The sequence below is a fragment of the Boleophthalmus pectinirostris genome, unplaced genomic scaffold (assembly GCF_026225935.1).
Source record: "Boleophthalmus pectinirostris isolate CB_2022bp ecotype Guang Dong unplaced genomic scaffold, ASM2622593v1 HiC_scaffold_23, whole genome shotgun sequence".
NCBI lineage: Eukaryota > Metazoa > Chordata > Actinopteri > Gobiiformes > Gobiidae > Boleophthalmus > Boleophthalmus pectinirostris.
The window spans coordinates 21,486,802-21,502,983 of record NW_026571207.1 but is presented as its reverse complement, the minus strand read 5'-3'; the positions used below and the strand labels follow the sequence as shown (position 1 = coordinate 21,502,983).

The 16,182-nt window shown below is 39.3% G+C and overlaps 1 protein-coding gene across 5 annotated transcripts in view; it reads right to left on the bottom strand.

The window, feature by feature from the left end:
• nlgn3a (neuroligin 3a) overlaps positions 1 to 16,182 on the bottom strand; it is a 129,349-nt gene that overhangs the window by 51,848 nt on the left and 61,319 nt on the right. For all 5 annotated transcript variants that reach the window (XM_020928243.1, XM_055159296.1, XM_055159295.1 and 2 more), the window contains one exon: positions 5,704 to 5,889. In XM_020928243.1, the coding sequence (XP_020783902.1) occupies positions 5,704 to 5,889 (186 nt within the window). The remainder of the gene's footprint in view (positions 1 to 5,703; positions 5,890 to 16,182) is intronic.

Below are 16,182 nucleotides of genomic sequence, written 5' to 3'. Positions count from 1 at the left end.
CACACTAATTACCCATTTTCTTCCCAAGCGTCTTTGCACTCACTCCCTTAAACCACAAGACAAATGTACTGTACTCATTTGTACCGTATCACTATAGTAACCATATCAGAGTCCAGCCCAGTGCGCTCTCCAGAGGAAATAGTACAGTATCACATCAAGGACACAGATTCATCATCAAGCAAACTTTTACATATTTGATTAAAGTGAAGTGAATTTGTCCATGTTTTAATCTAGTCACTTTATCCTGTGCTTGTTTTATATTAATATCAATTCATGTATAAACAATGCTAAGCTTTAGTCAAATGAACTGCGTGGCATCACACTGCTCATAACACCATTGATGGTCTCTCTGTTTGCTGGAGGTGTCCTGCATTATAACGACTTGGAACTCATTCTGCAATAAAAGCCAGGCATTTAACATGCACATTTATAGAGCTCAATAACCCAGAAGTCTTAATAAAAATGAAAGCTGACATTGGCATGAAGGATCCTCCACACTAGCTGTCTTTAATGTCCAAGGCGTTCCATTAAAAGGGGAGCACTTCCTCAGAAGCGGAGCTTTTATCCTGATTGCTTACAGGAAGAGGGGGAAAAAGTCACCAAACGACCTTCAGTGGCTCCTCACCAGCCCTTCCCTCACACTGGGCCTGTGAATCGACATCCCTGTTTATATCCATGGACAGGATACTGATGCAGACAGCTTATTTTATATATGCACCGAGATGACCATCTATCACCCCTCTGTTGTCCATAAATTAAATAAAAGTTATGTTTAGGCAGTTTCATACACTCTGCTGCCCATGTGATGAATCTGCATTCAGTTTGAGCCAGATTAGATAGAAACAGCTAATGTGCTTGCCTCTGAACTTTGTCATGTGCTCTTTGAAGCTGAAGCAAAAGATGTGGCTGGCTATTTCCCCCAGTGGGAACACAACTGTTGTGAAACATCCAATAAGGGGCTCCAAACACTCTCCTGCCGCGAGAGAGACTGCTCTTTTAATGACCATTCTGCTACCAAAGTCTCAGATGTGCAGCTCCATCGCTCGCTCGCTCACAGCAGACGACCAGGCAGCCATTAATAGCACCACCGCACATGCTGGAGACTGGGAACACAGAACCAGAGCGGATGAAGAAGAAGGGGAGAGGCTGGAACTGGTTAAGAAAGCCTGTATCTCTTGCATGTTTTCAGTGTGCATGAAAGCTGGGAGACAGATGGGTGCAGCCAGGAGAGGATTAGATGGAGGAGGCAAAGCAGGTCGAAGCCCTCACACACACGCGGACATCCAGGCTGGAGGAGCACGAGAGAGAGAGAGAGTCGAAGAGGAGGAGAGAGGGGGAGAAAGGAAAAGAGGAGAGAGCGGGAGAGAGAGAGAAGGGGGGAGCAAGGGGGAGAGTAGGAGAGAGGGAAAGAAGGGGAGGTGGGTGATGGATGTAACCCAAGACCCAAGCCCTCGGCACACCCACTCGGACACACCAGCGAGGCCAGGCCAGTGGAGCAGGCAATCAGTGAAAAAGGCCAGAGGGGTGGTGTGATATAGGAGGATCCAGATTATTAAATAGGCTTCAGCAGGGGCGACGGGGCATCTGAAGTAAGTTGTCACTCTGCCACCAAAAGGCATGGGAGCTGTTATGTGTATGCAGGGGAGGCAGGCGTTGGTGGCAGGCTGTGTACAGTGGGAGTGGGGATACTGTCATTAATACAGGGAGCTCCACAACAGAGTGTCAGCACTGATTTAGGTTTCCTTTTTTACCTGAGCCTCGTTATCCTGCAGAGGGTGAAGGGAAGGGTTTGTGTGGACGCGTCAGGCCTGTCCTCCCCGATCATATTCTGCCATAATATACTCGACATTTCAAAACGCACCATGCAAGTGCTGACACCTGAGCTTTCATTTCTACAGACAAAAGCAGCAGGTAGCGACTATATATTGTTCCAGACCAGTCTCAGCTAAAAAATGGTATAGGATATCAACAGTTTATAGGCAAAATAGTGGGACATGTTTTACTGTTTACCATTTATACCAGTTTATACTATTGAGAAAATGTAAGTATTTTATCAGGGAGGACAGCTGAGATATGTTAAAGGTGCAAATAACTGGATTATAATCAATAAAAGGTCCAAAACATAAAACATTAAAAAATACAAAATAAAGAAATATGAAAAAGAGCTCATACTGTATATTGTAAAATAGATGCAGGATTGGGTAATGATTTAGTTACTGTCAATCAGTGAATGTATAAAAAGACTCTGATTGACCACTGACTATGTAATACATTTTGCACTTTTAAGCTAAACAGTGCATTTTATTACCCAAAAACTGATTTGTGCTGGGTAAACCAATCAAACAAAATTTATATTATGAAGAAAAAAAACAAAAAAACTTTTTTCTAACAAACAAAAAAGATATGACAGATCACTAGCCAGAGAAAGCCATGTGTGCTCACATGCCAGAGAGGCAAATTCATTTCATTACCAATTTTAATTTTCACTTCTATGCACATCCAGATGCTTATTCCCTTGTTGTTGATGATGTTTCCTTAGCAACCGGATCATTCACCGTCTCCTCCTCTGAGGGTGTGGAGGCAGAGGAGAGGTGGTGAGAGCAGGTGCAAAGAGACATTTCTTCACTTGGGTTTCCTCTCACATGTGCAGCCCACTCCAGTGCCTAAACTTTATATAATTACAACAATCTGTGCTGGGAGACAGGCTGCGTGAAATCTGATTGCCATTGGTAACGCTCACAGTGAGACTCCTGGTGTGATAGAAGGCTTCCTCTTTCAATTTTCTGAGATCTCTCAACTTTTCCTGCCGTACTCCTTTTTTTTTTATCCCATCAGTGGGGCATACATTTCTATTCCGGAGAAAAACAGAGCTGGTAATATCCAATTTACTGAAAGCAGAGGAGATGGTTTCAGTGGCACTATAATAACATGCTACACGGAGCGTGGCATTATGGAGTATGAATAAAAAAGGCATTTATGGTACAAAAAAATCAATCCAAAACCATCTTCACTCATCAGAGGAAATCAAGGCAATTAGTGTCACTTTGATGCAAATTGATCAGAATGCATTCAGGGACACAAAAGCCTTCTGGAAGTCACACCAGAATGGACCCTTTTAGTTTATAGTTGATTTAACTCAACTTAACTTGATTTTTTTTCTTTTTAACCAAAAAACAGTTTTGGCAAGTGACAAGAAGCATGAATGATTTGTGTGTTTCCTGGGGTTTTCCTGTAGAGACATTTTAGTGATTCTGGATTCTCCAAAAAGATCAAAAGTGAGATTGAATTTTTCTTTTAAAAGTTAATTGCAAACTACAATTATGACTGTCCAGTGTGTATCCTGCATATGGCCACACTATTGCAGAGGCTTAGAATTAGTAATTGTATTATTGACCCATAAAAAGTGATAGAGTGGAAAAAGTAATAACGCAGTATTCTTAAAATTTATAATGGTTCTGTTACTGCAGCACAACAAAGTAATAAAAGTTCAGCAAATTCACTTTCAAAAAACCTGAAATGTGCGTGTGTGTGTGTGTGTCTTTGATCGTCAGACCTTATCAATGAGCTATAATATTTTACTGACCACAGCTTTTTTCCCACAGACCAGGCCTCTATCTAACGCAACACTGATTCCTATAATGTAATCCTTGTAATGCGCGATAAAAGATGAGCGTTACAAAGGGAGGCGGCGTGTTTGCAGCTTGTTAACATGCTCACGGCGCACACAAGCGTGGTCCAATGTAAAGATTTTTCATTTGGATTATTATTGCCACATAAACACTGTGAGAATGCATGATTGCTGTTACATCGACATTCTGATTCCCTGTCATGTTCACACCACAGCTATCAATTAAATACAACAAATATGTGGCCCCTAAACACATGGGTGAAGACGTGACTGAGTGGAGTTCCATTGGGTTAAGCATGAGTATGTGCATGTATCCAGGCAGCTGACACTTTCACATGGTAGTACAGATATATCTTTTATATTGCAAAAGAACTACCTGTACTGTGGTATAGTTAATCTAATGATGCAGTACCAACACGGACATGACTGATGCTTTTTACATGCACAGAGTAAACATGAAAAAGTGCCATTTGGAATTAAACGCATGGCCATAAATCACCATGAAGAAGCCATAACCAGGAGTAACACAACAGTATCCAAGCAAGCAACTAATCACATTGCATATACATAAAGTGGCCTGAACAAATGTATTACAATTTAAATGACTGGGGACTGCCTGTTTATTTTTGACTAAATTAAAATACATTCACTAATAAATAATACTATGTTGATTAAATAGCAACGTTTGTATTTTAAGGCTTTTCGACCTTAAAGCAAGCACTCACCCATTCACATACACACATTCACACATGCAGACACTGGGGGAGGAGGGGAATTTGTGTATCATTCGTTCATTCATTTTTAAAAATAAAACCAAAAACAAGAAAACGAAAAAAACAACTATTTTCTTCATTATTTGTCTCAAAACCAAAATGAAAAAAAACGGATGATTGTTTTTTTTCAGTTTTTGATTTTGTGTTTAAATGAATAATGGAAAAAAAAATCCCGTTTCTGTGACTTAAACTGCGATGTCAGACTTTTGCGCCACATACAGACTAAACCAGGACTAAACCAGAACTTAACAAGGACTGAACCAGGAGTGTCAGGATGGACCCAGAGGTGCGCCCACATAGACTGATCAGGACAGACACCGGGACCAAAACTAGGACTGAACCAGGACTGATCCCAGGACTAACACAGGACTAAACCAGGACTAAACCAGGTCTAAACTAGAACTGAACCAGGACTGAACCAGGTCTAAACCAGAACTGAACCAGGATTAAACCAGGACTAAACCAGATCCCGGTGTCAGTCCAGTCCTGGTCTGGTCCTGGTACTGGTCTCAGTCCCGGTCTCAGTTCCGGTCTCAGTCACGGTCTCAGTCCTGGTTCAGTCCGTATGTGGCGCAAAGTCCGGCATCGCAGTTTAAGTCACAGAAAACAGTAAACAGCTGCTATCCGTATTCATTTAAATACAAAATCGAAAACTGAAAAAATGAATCGTTATCTGTTTTTTTCATTTTGGTTTTGGAGACAAAAAATGAAGATTTTTTTTTTTTTTTTTTTTGAAAAAGGAATGAAGGAATGGTACACAGATTGAGGGGGATTAATGTTTTGCCCAAGGACACAACAGCAGTATTCATCTGTGGGAGCTGGAGTCACACCACTAACCTATGCAGCAGGCGATCAGACCAACAATGTTTATATCAAGAGCTGCTTACTTACAATAGCTACATGTAACTACGCCGTAAAAGCCTGCAGACATGCAACGTTGTTATCCCTTTAAAGGTCCTATATTACGGGAAATTGACTCTTGTGAGATTTAAGGTCATGTCATGTTACCTCCTCAAAATCATACATGGAGTTGTGTTTTTTATTCACACTTGTTTGAGTAACCCCTTATTATTGGTCAGTCTACATGTGTGAATGAAACAAAACACAACTCTGGGTATGTTAGTGACGAGTAAACAACATTCTAACATAGACCACCTATTAGCATAATATGGGTCCATTAAACTACATAAATGCAGTGGTTTGGCTCCTAGAACATTTTGTACACAAACATAGGGATGTATTTCAATACTGAATGACCCTGGATTCAACATTTTCCAGCAGCACATGTGCAGCCAGCCTTACCTTCTGAGTGGTGGGAGAGTGTGAGCAGGCTGACACATGAAGCCCCAATCCCAGAGCCGAACACAGTGATGCGGTTAGAGTCTCCCCCAAAGAAGCCAATGTTTTCACTGATCCACCTCAGAGCCTGGATCTGGTCCAGAAGTCCATAGTTCCCTTTTGCAGCTTGGTCTCCGGTACTGAGGAATCCTGCAAAACACAAGATGGAAAACATTATTACATTTTGTTCATTGTAAACCGCAATATTGATGTAAAATGGCCTAATAAGAGAAAATGGTCCATTGGCTAGCTGTTCAAAACTGCAGAGCTGAGAGGCCCCTTTCCTCCATAGTGTCATTTCACCAAAGCAAGCAGCCATTTTTTTATTTTATTATTTTTTTTGAATAATCACAAATAAGCACTGAAGTGTGTGTGTGTGTGATAAGGGGTAGGTGAAAACAACAATATGGGATTAGTTATACATGTATGAATTAAAAATACAGTTTTCTCAGTAAGACAATGATAGACCACTACGTACTTACATACATATAATACAATACATACAACACAATATATTATTAATATTGACTCTTGTGAGCCTTGATGCTGTTACTTCATCAAAAACATACCTGGAGTTGTGTTTTGTTTCATTCACAGTTGTTAGAGTAACCCATTATTATTAGTCTGTCTACATCTCTAAAGCTCAAAATTAAACAGAACACAACTCCAGGTATGTTTTTGACAAGTAAACAACATTGTAACAGATCAGAAAATAGTGTAATATAGGCCCTTTAAACAGTACAGATTTGCAGTTGGCCTACATACTGTAAAATGTGATGCTGTCGATTACAGTATTATGTTTTACAGTAGAGCACCACCTCCTCTAGTGTGTATTTGATATAAATGGACATGATGCTAAAGGGTTGAAAGGCTGTGCAAATATGACTTATTATGTGACATGGCTGCTGGTCAAATAGGAGCCATCTGTACCTTATGAGAAATCAATGGCTTGTCTCCCTGCATGAACACCCATCATCGAATATGTCGACTAAATATATTCACTGTTGAAAATCCTGGGAATCGATGAATATTCTATGCATAGAGATGTTTTGTATTTGTAAACAGAATGGAAAAATCTAGTGAAAAAGAATATTGGAATTTGAAATAGTCATAATAGTCATTATTGTTCTTTAAAATATGGGGAGAAATCAATTTTAGTCCAACTGAAAGGTCCTACATTACACAAATTGACTCTTGTGAGCTTTAAGCACTGCTAGAATGAGTTGTGTTATGTTTCATTCACACATGTTTGAGTAATCTTTATTATTACTATGTCCACATCACCAAAGCTCAAAATGCTCTGTTCTACCTTGTGATGTCATGAAGAAGTAGTTTTCAGGTTAACAGCAACATTTTACCTTTAGTTCAGTAGAGACTGGCAATTCCAGGGCTGAAATTATCCAAATGATTCTCGTAAAGGTGTGGAGCACTTCCAGTATTACCCCATAATCACAATCACATCATAAGGTGGAAAAAAAAAGTTTTCTGTTTGAGAGAAGAACTCAACCTAAATATACAGGATTTATGTGTTAAACATGTGTGAATGAAGCAAAACACAACTCCACATATGTTAGATCAGAAAATAACGAAATACGGGCCCTTTCCTAAACATTTTAAACAAGATCATCAATATCTATCAAGATACTACAGTAGAATTACACAGACTATATGCTCTCCATCTTAGTTCAAACAAACTTCTTGCTGTGTGCTCATGTGTATCTGCTGCTATTTGGCATCTCTCTTGGGCACATCAGAGCAGGAGTTAACAGACCATCCTGTCTCTCCCCTGAGCCCAAGCCCCAGTGAATGATGGGTAATCGAGAGTCACCGCAGAAGATCAAAGCCCAGCAATCTCTCAAGCCCCTATGGTCGACTCCGTGTCCATCATGGCCCTGCGTGTACATGCAAGGTGGCAGCTAAAGAGCAGTATGTGTTATCATTACAGCACCCTGCCCCCACTGTTTCCACTACTCTATCCACCAATCTCCCATGTTTCCTACGTGGAAGACAACAGGGCATTTTGTTTGGGTAAATGTGCATGAGAACATTGCTTCTAACATGCATTTCATGGTCTATGCCTTTATATATAATAGGATAAAATGTGTCCTAAGGCAGTGACTAAGGAAGAAGAACAAAGCCAGCAAAGATGAATCAAGACTGAGCCATTCTGATCCAGGTTTAAAGAGTGCACCTTTTGTAACTTTTCTGGTATGGGGTCCATTTCCTGCTTGACTCCATGGTGTTGTTTTTTGTATGAAATCCTCTACAGTATGGCATTTCCATAGAGACAAGCAGGTTGCATCACCAAACCAAGTTACAGTTTAGATCTGTGAAGAAGTGGACCCATTCCTAGAAATAATACATGTTTTGTGGTAGTTTTGAGAAATACAAACACCTGTAATTGAATGACTACAAGATATATTTGTTTTATGCCATACTGTGGAACATCTCAGGCAAAGCAACAGTGTCACCATGGAGATAAGGAGATGGCAGACCCTCCACAAAAATAGTTACACGGTGCACCTTTAAGTTTAAATGTGAATGAATGCGACTGTTAAATCTCAACACATTTCAGTACAAAATTAAAGCTGCACTTTTTGTTAGAGGGTCCGCCCTGGAGACGCCATTGCTTTGCCAGGAATGTTCCACAGTGTAGCATTAAATGTATCCCTAAGTTAAGCATGTGACATCACCAAGCCAAGTTACAGGTCAAATCTGTAAATATGTTTTTCAAGGCATAGTCTAGCAATAAAAACATGTGTAATTAAATAAATGTAAGATAGAGAAGAAGAAGAAGAATGGATCATATAAGGTGTAAAGAAGATTTTTTAAAAGCCTTAATTGGAACTGAAATACAATAGGTTTCCACTTACAGACCAAATATAAAACCATGTTACCTGAACCACAGTTTGGCAACCACTATCCTAATGGGCTAGCATGCACGTGATTTTCACAATTGCAATGCTCCAGAATTTGTTGTTGTGACATATTTTAGTTTACCAGTTCCAACTTTAGATAAACAAACATTAGAAAAACCACATGCTGCTCCAATAGCCTCATTATCCATTTCTGGAATATGTCAAGCTAGCCATGTGTCCTTTGGCCTCTTTGCCAGCTTTAATGTCTGAAATGTCCTCTTAATAGATGCAACAATTGTGTGCATATGCCTCACCAGTTTACCTGCATGACCCTTGGAGCCTGATAAATAAATAGGGTGGTTATATGGGGAGTGTGGGTAACAGAAGATGAAGCAAAGCAGTAGACAAATTGATGAACAGATGGTCTCCCTCAGACGCCTCCCTCATGATGCCACACACAGCGCACCATAGAGACAAACAGACAGACTTTGGGTCCTCCAGTGTCCTGTCTCATCAACGAAGGACAACCATCTTTCAGGCATTAGACTGACTGGCCAAGAATGACACCAGTGCATTCAATCATTTATATCATATCATAGAAAGAAATGGTGAAAATTACTATTACTTCAACATACATCAGTGTCAGTATTCTTGCTATCAATACACCCATCACTATCTGCTGCTGTTACTAGTACAAAAGCTAGAAGTACTACTACATCATGGCAACGAGCAAGATATTTTTGTATAATTTCCCCTAAGACAGAAAATTTCTCAAGCAAGCTTCCTTTACCTTTGCTAGTTTAAAAAACACACCCAAAATTAAGCTGAATGTATGCAAAAATGCAAACATATCCATTTGCTTTGCCATTATACCTTTAAAGTAGTCTGTCCTGATGTGACTGTTGCTAGTATTAGTCTTCATACATTTTTTGCATATATAAAAGAAAGCGGTCATTAAAATGTGGTGACAGAACCCAATCCTATCTTAGACAACAAGACCTGCTGCAGGCGCCATTTAAAAATACATCTCAAATAGCTGGCGGATATGTTTTAATTGGAAAGGTGACAGAAAGTATTTTCTTTGGAAAGCAATTAAGATAGCAAAGTAATTGTTTTTATGCATGGCTATTTCTCCCTTTACATTTATATTGTCCTTTTTTCAGGTGCAGTAAAAGGTGAATGGTTTTAGGTCAAGACATATGGATTACTGTGGCTCCTTTGCTTTAACAAGGTGGAGAAATATTGCTATTAATCGAATGAAATTATGTTATTTGGTTTACATGTTCAGAGCCTGTGCTTTGTACCAGGAATTGTACAAAAGGCAATCAAATGTGGCCCAGCTGTTACCTGCATGACTGCATTTGTCAAACAAGATGTTTGTAATACTAATAGTAATGTTGCATTCATTATCACTGATAGAATCGTTTTAGTGCAATTAACTGCCACAATTTAAGAGAGTCCTTGTCGAAGATAATGAATTGTAAAAACTAAAAATCAACAAACTTTATTTAATTTTGTATTTTAATGCTCAAGCATAAATTAACTTGTGCCACTTTAGGTGAACCATTCTTTGGCAAAAAATAAAATAATAAAATAAAAAAAATCTGTGATTTGAATATTAAAAACAAAGTGAACCCACAAGCAGAAGAAACAGCATATTAACATGTGTTTTTAACAAGGTCAAAAACAAGGTTATACAACAGATGTGGCCACACCTTGACAAAAACTTAAAGAAAGAACTGTGATACTATAATAAAATATACAGTAAAAAGGACAGTCTAAAATAAATCCTATGAAAATGAAAATGTGTCTTTATCACAACCGGTTATGCTATGAGTTATGAGTGCTGAAACACATTTTTTATAAGTCTTAGTATGAGTTATAGAGCCTATATTGCACTATTTTCTGATCTTTTCTGATCTGATCTATTCTCTGATGTTGTTTCCTCATCAAAAACATACCTGATTTTAAGTTTGTTTTGCACACACACACTACAGTATATTTAGAAAAAAAAAACTGTTCCTCCTTGTGATGTCTTGTGGTAATACAAGAAGTGCTCCACTGTGTTTTTGAACTCCCTAGATCTTCACTACAGTTATTTGAACAATTTCAGCCCTGGAATTGCCCATCCTTACTGAACTAAAGGTAAAAGTTAACTGTTAACAAGAAAACTACCACTACATGACATTACAATGTAGAACAGAGCATTTTGAGCTTTGGAGATGTAGACAGACTAATCATAAAGGATTACTCAAACATGTGTGAATGAAACAAAACACAAGTCACACAGAAGGTTGTTGATGAGGCAACAACATTATAATATGGCTTAAAACTCACAAGAATCCATTTTGTGCAATATAGGACCTTTAATATCAAGTAGAGTGTAGATTCTTTCTCTAAGCCTACTGTAGGTGAAGCAGCAGCATTCACCACTGTCTCCTCACATGGGCACATCTCTGCTCTGTCCAATGCTGTTGTGCTTCACGGTCATCTCCGGGCTGGGTCACATGCGTCACCTTGTATTGTCCTTCGGCAGGAGACTGTGTACCCAGAGTATAATGCACTGAAAGTAGCCGTGCCACTGGCCCTGTCACCTTAGCATTACCAGAGGGCTGTCTAATGCACACAGCCCAACATAGTCTCCTCTCCACTCTGTGCCAGCAGCATGAATACAGCGACAAAAGAGGTTTATCGCTCCAAGTGCGATGCCACATAGCACATTTTGCAGTATTGATGGTGCTTTTATCGATATGTGTGCCACTCCCGCTGTCCAAACTATAGCCTTGTGTTTCTCTTCTGCATTGATATTGCTTTATTGATTATGATTTAAATGTCAGTTTCCAATACGCTACAGTCATAAGTCAGCAGAAGCAGAAAGAGGTGATGATAATGATCGCTCCAGATTCTAGACATCTCTCTTATCCTGGTCTCAGATAATGGAATGTGTGGAGAAGGAAATGGGAGGGGAGCCTGCAGTGTTTCTCATCAATTCAGACTATGGCAGCACGATGTAATCCTATTTTCTCGTATAGTCTAAAACAGAACGTAAACACACTTTTATTTTATTTTATTTTTTATAATTACAAATATACAGTAACAATGCCTGATACTGGTGGTCATAATGATCTATATAGCATATACATAAGCCATAAATGCACTGTGTATTTTGCTGCTTGGACAACAGTTTTCTGCTGCATCGTCACTTTAAGTTTACATCACATAGCCATTTTTATACTAACATAAACATGCAAAATTGCGTTCAGAACATATATGTAAATTAGCTGTATGCTTGTTAAATCTTAAAAAACAAATTACAGTAATCCAGTGCACCAGCAATGCGCCAGTCCCCATAAAATAGATGAAAATAAGTGTAAATCTCTGAGCTTGTTATCGCGCATACATGTGGACAGAGGCAGGGAGGGGACAGGGAGGAGGCGATGCTAACAGCGGTGACGTAAGAGCTTGAAAGTTTTCTGGCTTCCTCGCTAAATTCAATGCTTTTCTGTGGCTTTTGGCTGTGTCTCTCTGCTCTCATCCTCTCTCTCTCTCTCGTTAGGGGTTCGGGTTAACAAGGCTGTCTGTGTCCAAACTCCTCTCTCTCCTGCTTCTTCTCTGGGGAAATAAAAAGACCCACACAGTCACAGCCTCGACAAAAGAGAGCGCGCTTCCCCCTCCCGAAGCCGCTTCCCCCCCTCCCCAAAGCCAAGCCGGGCTGAATGGCATCCTCTGGGGTGTAGATGAGAAGCAGAGAAGGGAAGTGGCCACCCTTCACACTGACACATAAAGGCCCTGTGTGTGAGGTGCTCCGCGGGCAGCACCCAAAGGCCCATGATCCGCTCTGGGACACGTTCCCACAAGATTCACACTCATTTGTATCCAATGGGAGATAGTTACAGTTGAACCCCGTAATGGATGGCCACTGAAGGGATTGTACTTCTATTAATGCAGTTCCAATTGAATGAATAAAACAAGGGTTGGTTTGAAGAGCATAAAAGTAATTTCATTAAGAATGTTAAAATGTTTAAAGACAGAAAGACAGACTTAAAGGGGAAGTCTACTAAAACCAGTATTTTTTGTTTGCCTCTAAATTGAAATTTTTAAAGAAAGAACTACCACTGTAAATATTATTCACACATGTTTTGCATCTTTTTTCACTGTGGGAGAGCACAATAAACCACCCAAAATGCATAAATCCCACCACATATGTGCTTTGAAATGTGGTTGAGCTTTAAAGGGCCCATATTACACTATTTTCTGATCTAAATTATAACATTATATATATATATATATATATATATATATATATATATATATATATATATATATATATATATATATATATATATATATATATATATATATATATATATATATATATATATATATGTTATATAATGTTTCCTGATCACAAACATACCTGGAGTTGTGTTTCACTCACACTCTGCATATTTAGGCTGAATTATTCTCTCAAACTGTTCCATCTTGTGATGTCATGTAGTCTTACAGTAAGTGCTCCACTGTATTTTTAAACTCCATGCACCTTCACTAGAATTATTTGGATGATTTAAGACTGAAATTGCCAATCACCGCTGAACTAAAGGTAAAAGTAGGTTTTAACTTGAAAACTTCCACTTCATGACATCACAAGGTGGAACAGAGCAATTTGAGCTTTAGAGATGTAGACGGGCATTTGTGTATGAAACAAAACACAACTCCAGGCATGTTTTTGATGAGGTAACAGCATTATATGATGATAAAAAAAAAAAAAATCCATTATGCGTAATATGGGACCTTTAAGTATTTAGACAAAATGTATATGCATATTTAATACATAAAATTATACTATACTTTAAATTATTCTCCATTTTTGAAAATGGTTAAATTAACTATTACTGCAAGATGTTACTGGCATTATGATGATTATGAACCACTATTTACTATATTGTAAGAGCTCAATTTGCATCTTCAAAATTGTTACATAGGCTTAATTAAATGTTTCCAATATATTTACTGTATAACTACCTATCCCACTTTTACTTTGTTGCTGGTTGCTTTTATTTCTTCTGATTCAACCCATTTACTGTCCTATCATGATTACAAGTACATTTGTAGTCAAAATTTACCTTAATTTGAGAAATTTTCTACAAAACAATAATGAAAAATATATTCACAACTAAACTAAGCAAAAGAGCAGTGTCTTGTTAGCACAGTTAAAAGCAACAAAAGGAGGAGGATCGTAAAAGAGACCCTAAAAATGTGCCCTGGCCTCTTGAATGTTAGTGTAGCTCCTGTTTACAGCTCGGAGCCCCAAAGCCCGGCAGCAGCAGCAGAGTGTGATGTGAAACCAAGGGACTGCAGGGACAAACATACCACTACAGCAGAACAGAGAGGGGACAGAGGGGTCGCCACACACACAAGAGAGCCCCTTTATGAGAGTCTGCACTGTGCACCGTTTACACATCGAACAAGCCTCTGTCCCAGGGCCCAATAGGAGTTACGCATTAGGCTGTCACCTCTACAAATGAAATGAACTGAACATCACAGAGAAATCATACAGGAATCATTCAAAGAGGATTTATTCACAGGTCCCAGGATCCAGCTGGCTTCAATAATAAAAAATATCACATATGTCTGATGGCAAGGACTGTCTGTAGTTTATCTCACAGAGCACAGTTCAAACCACTATTCTATCATCTCACTGCAGGGTCCTCCTATGAGAGAGCAGGGCACTGATCCTAAATGCTGGTAACAGAGACAGAGAGACATCATAACACAGACACTAAAGCTGCTCATCACAGCCTTAAACCCAGATCTGTTCCATCAGCACATAACTGTAGTACTGTAAGTCAGATGTGTGTGTATGTGTGTGTGCGTGCATGTGTGTGTATGAGCATGTGACCACAGGGTTGCCTAATCTGATTGTGTGATGTGTCCTGCTCCGGCCAGTATTCAAGGGCTTTGGGACAGCAGCCTGGCAGTAACTACAAATGAGCAGTTTGCATATGCATGACCCCTGGCATCTGAGAGCCACTCAATCAATCACTCCACAGAGCGGCTGCAGTGCTCCACTCCGAGTGGTGCTCTCCTTCACCTCTGGCCGTCCCGACTGCAGCTCTGCCCTCTGCCCTGCTCCTGCTGTGGCACTTTAAAAACCCACTCTGATTTGGATGTGCTCTGTAATACTAACCCTTAGCTTGGGTCTTTTAGTATGCTGTTGTTCAGGAGCAGTGATAATGCAGACAGTCGAGTCAAAGACAAGGAAACGCTTTTACAATAAGGCACATTTAGCATATAACATGTGGTGTGGAGGTGTGCTGCCTGCTGCTCTAGAGGAAGACCCTTGTCTGATAGTGGCAAATGTGAGGTTAAGCTGCAATTTGGTTCCACTCAGTAGAACATGCGTCACAGGAAGAGCACATGTGAACCTCCCCCCACGTGTGTGAAAAACTAACTGCCATTTTAAAGAAACACCCCATACTGTACTGTACTGTACAAATCTGTTTCAAGAATATTAAATACATTTTGTAATTATGTTTAGCCACAATACTTATGCAAATTAGGATTTGTCAATATAATTCTTGCATCATTTAACGTCATTGCATCATTATTGCATTAGCATCAGATCAAGTCACTGAATGAAACACTGCAATGCTCTGTAATTTAGATGACACACTCCTGTTTACAGTATCAGATAAAGCCTAATATATGCAGACTGTAAAAGTGTAGTATTTATAGTCCATTGAGGACGGTCGGGCAGTGTGCAGTGAGGCGCTGTGATACCAGCCGCAGATCAGAGCACGCTTATCAACAGCACATCAGTGGAGCGCGAGGAGAGAGAGGTCAGCACTTAGAGGACTTTAAAAGGCCAACCATTTTACATAGGAGAAACTATAATGAGCCAAGTTTTCCTCTTTCTAAACCTTCTTAATGATCACAAGACATACATAACATGGCTCTACGTTAAATGCGGTTTAATTTTGTTTCTGCAATTAAAAACGCCTGCCAGAACGATTACTAATCAACAGTAGCAATCTGATGAACATCTGTTATCTTGAGATCTCGCCTTGTCATTTTGCTGCCATGTAAAAAGATAAATTATTTGTTTTGGGATTAGTATAACTACACTTTTGGCTCCACATATGGGGTTTCTGTGCCAGTGGGGTAGTGTGCTGCTTTGGAACTGCTTTTAATTTGAGATGTGTGTTCCAAACGATCTTTTTTATTGTCATTGTATAGCTGGGCCTGCATGACTTTTTTAACCTTAAATAAGAAAAGAGAACCTTTATTTGCCCCATAGGAGGAATTTACCTATCTGAAGCTATCAGAGGAAACATTATAAGAACATTATAAGCAACTGTTTCTATTTTTGTTTCAAATAAGAGACTGTATGACCCACTTGTCTCCATGGAGTTGTTGATGCTTTCCTTATGTTCCACAGTAAAGGATTTCAGTCTAAAGTTACAGGTCAGATCAGCGAAGAGGTGACCCTGGTAACAATAGTAATAAGGCATACTTTTAAAGAGAATTTTGAGCAATAAAACAACATACAGCATAAATGCAAAATATAACAGGTTCAACAAAGTAA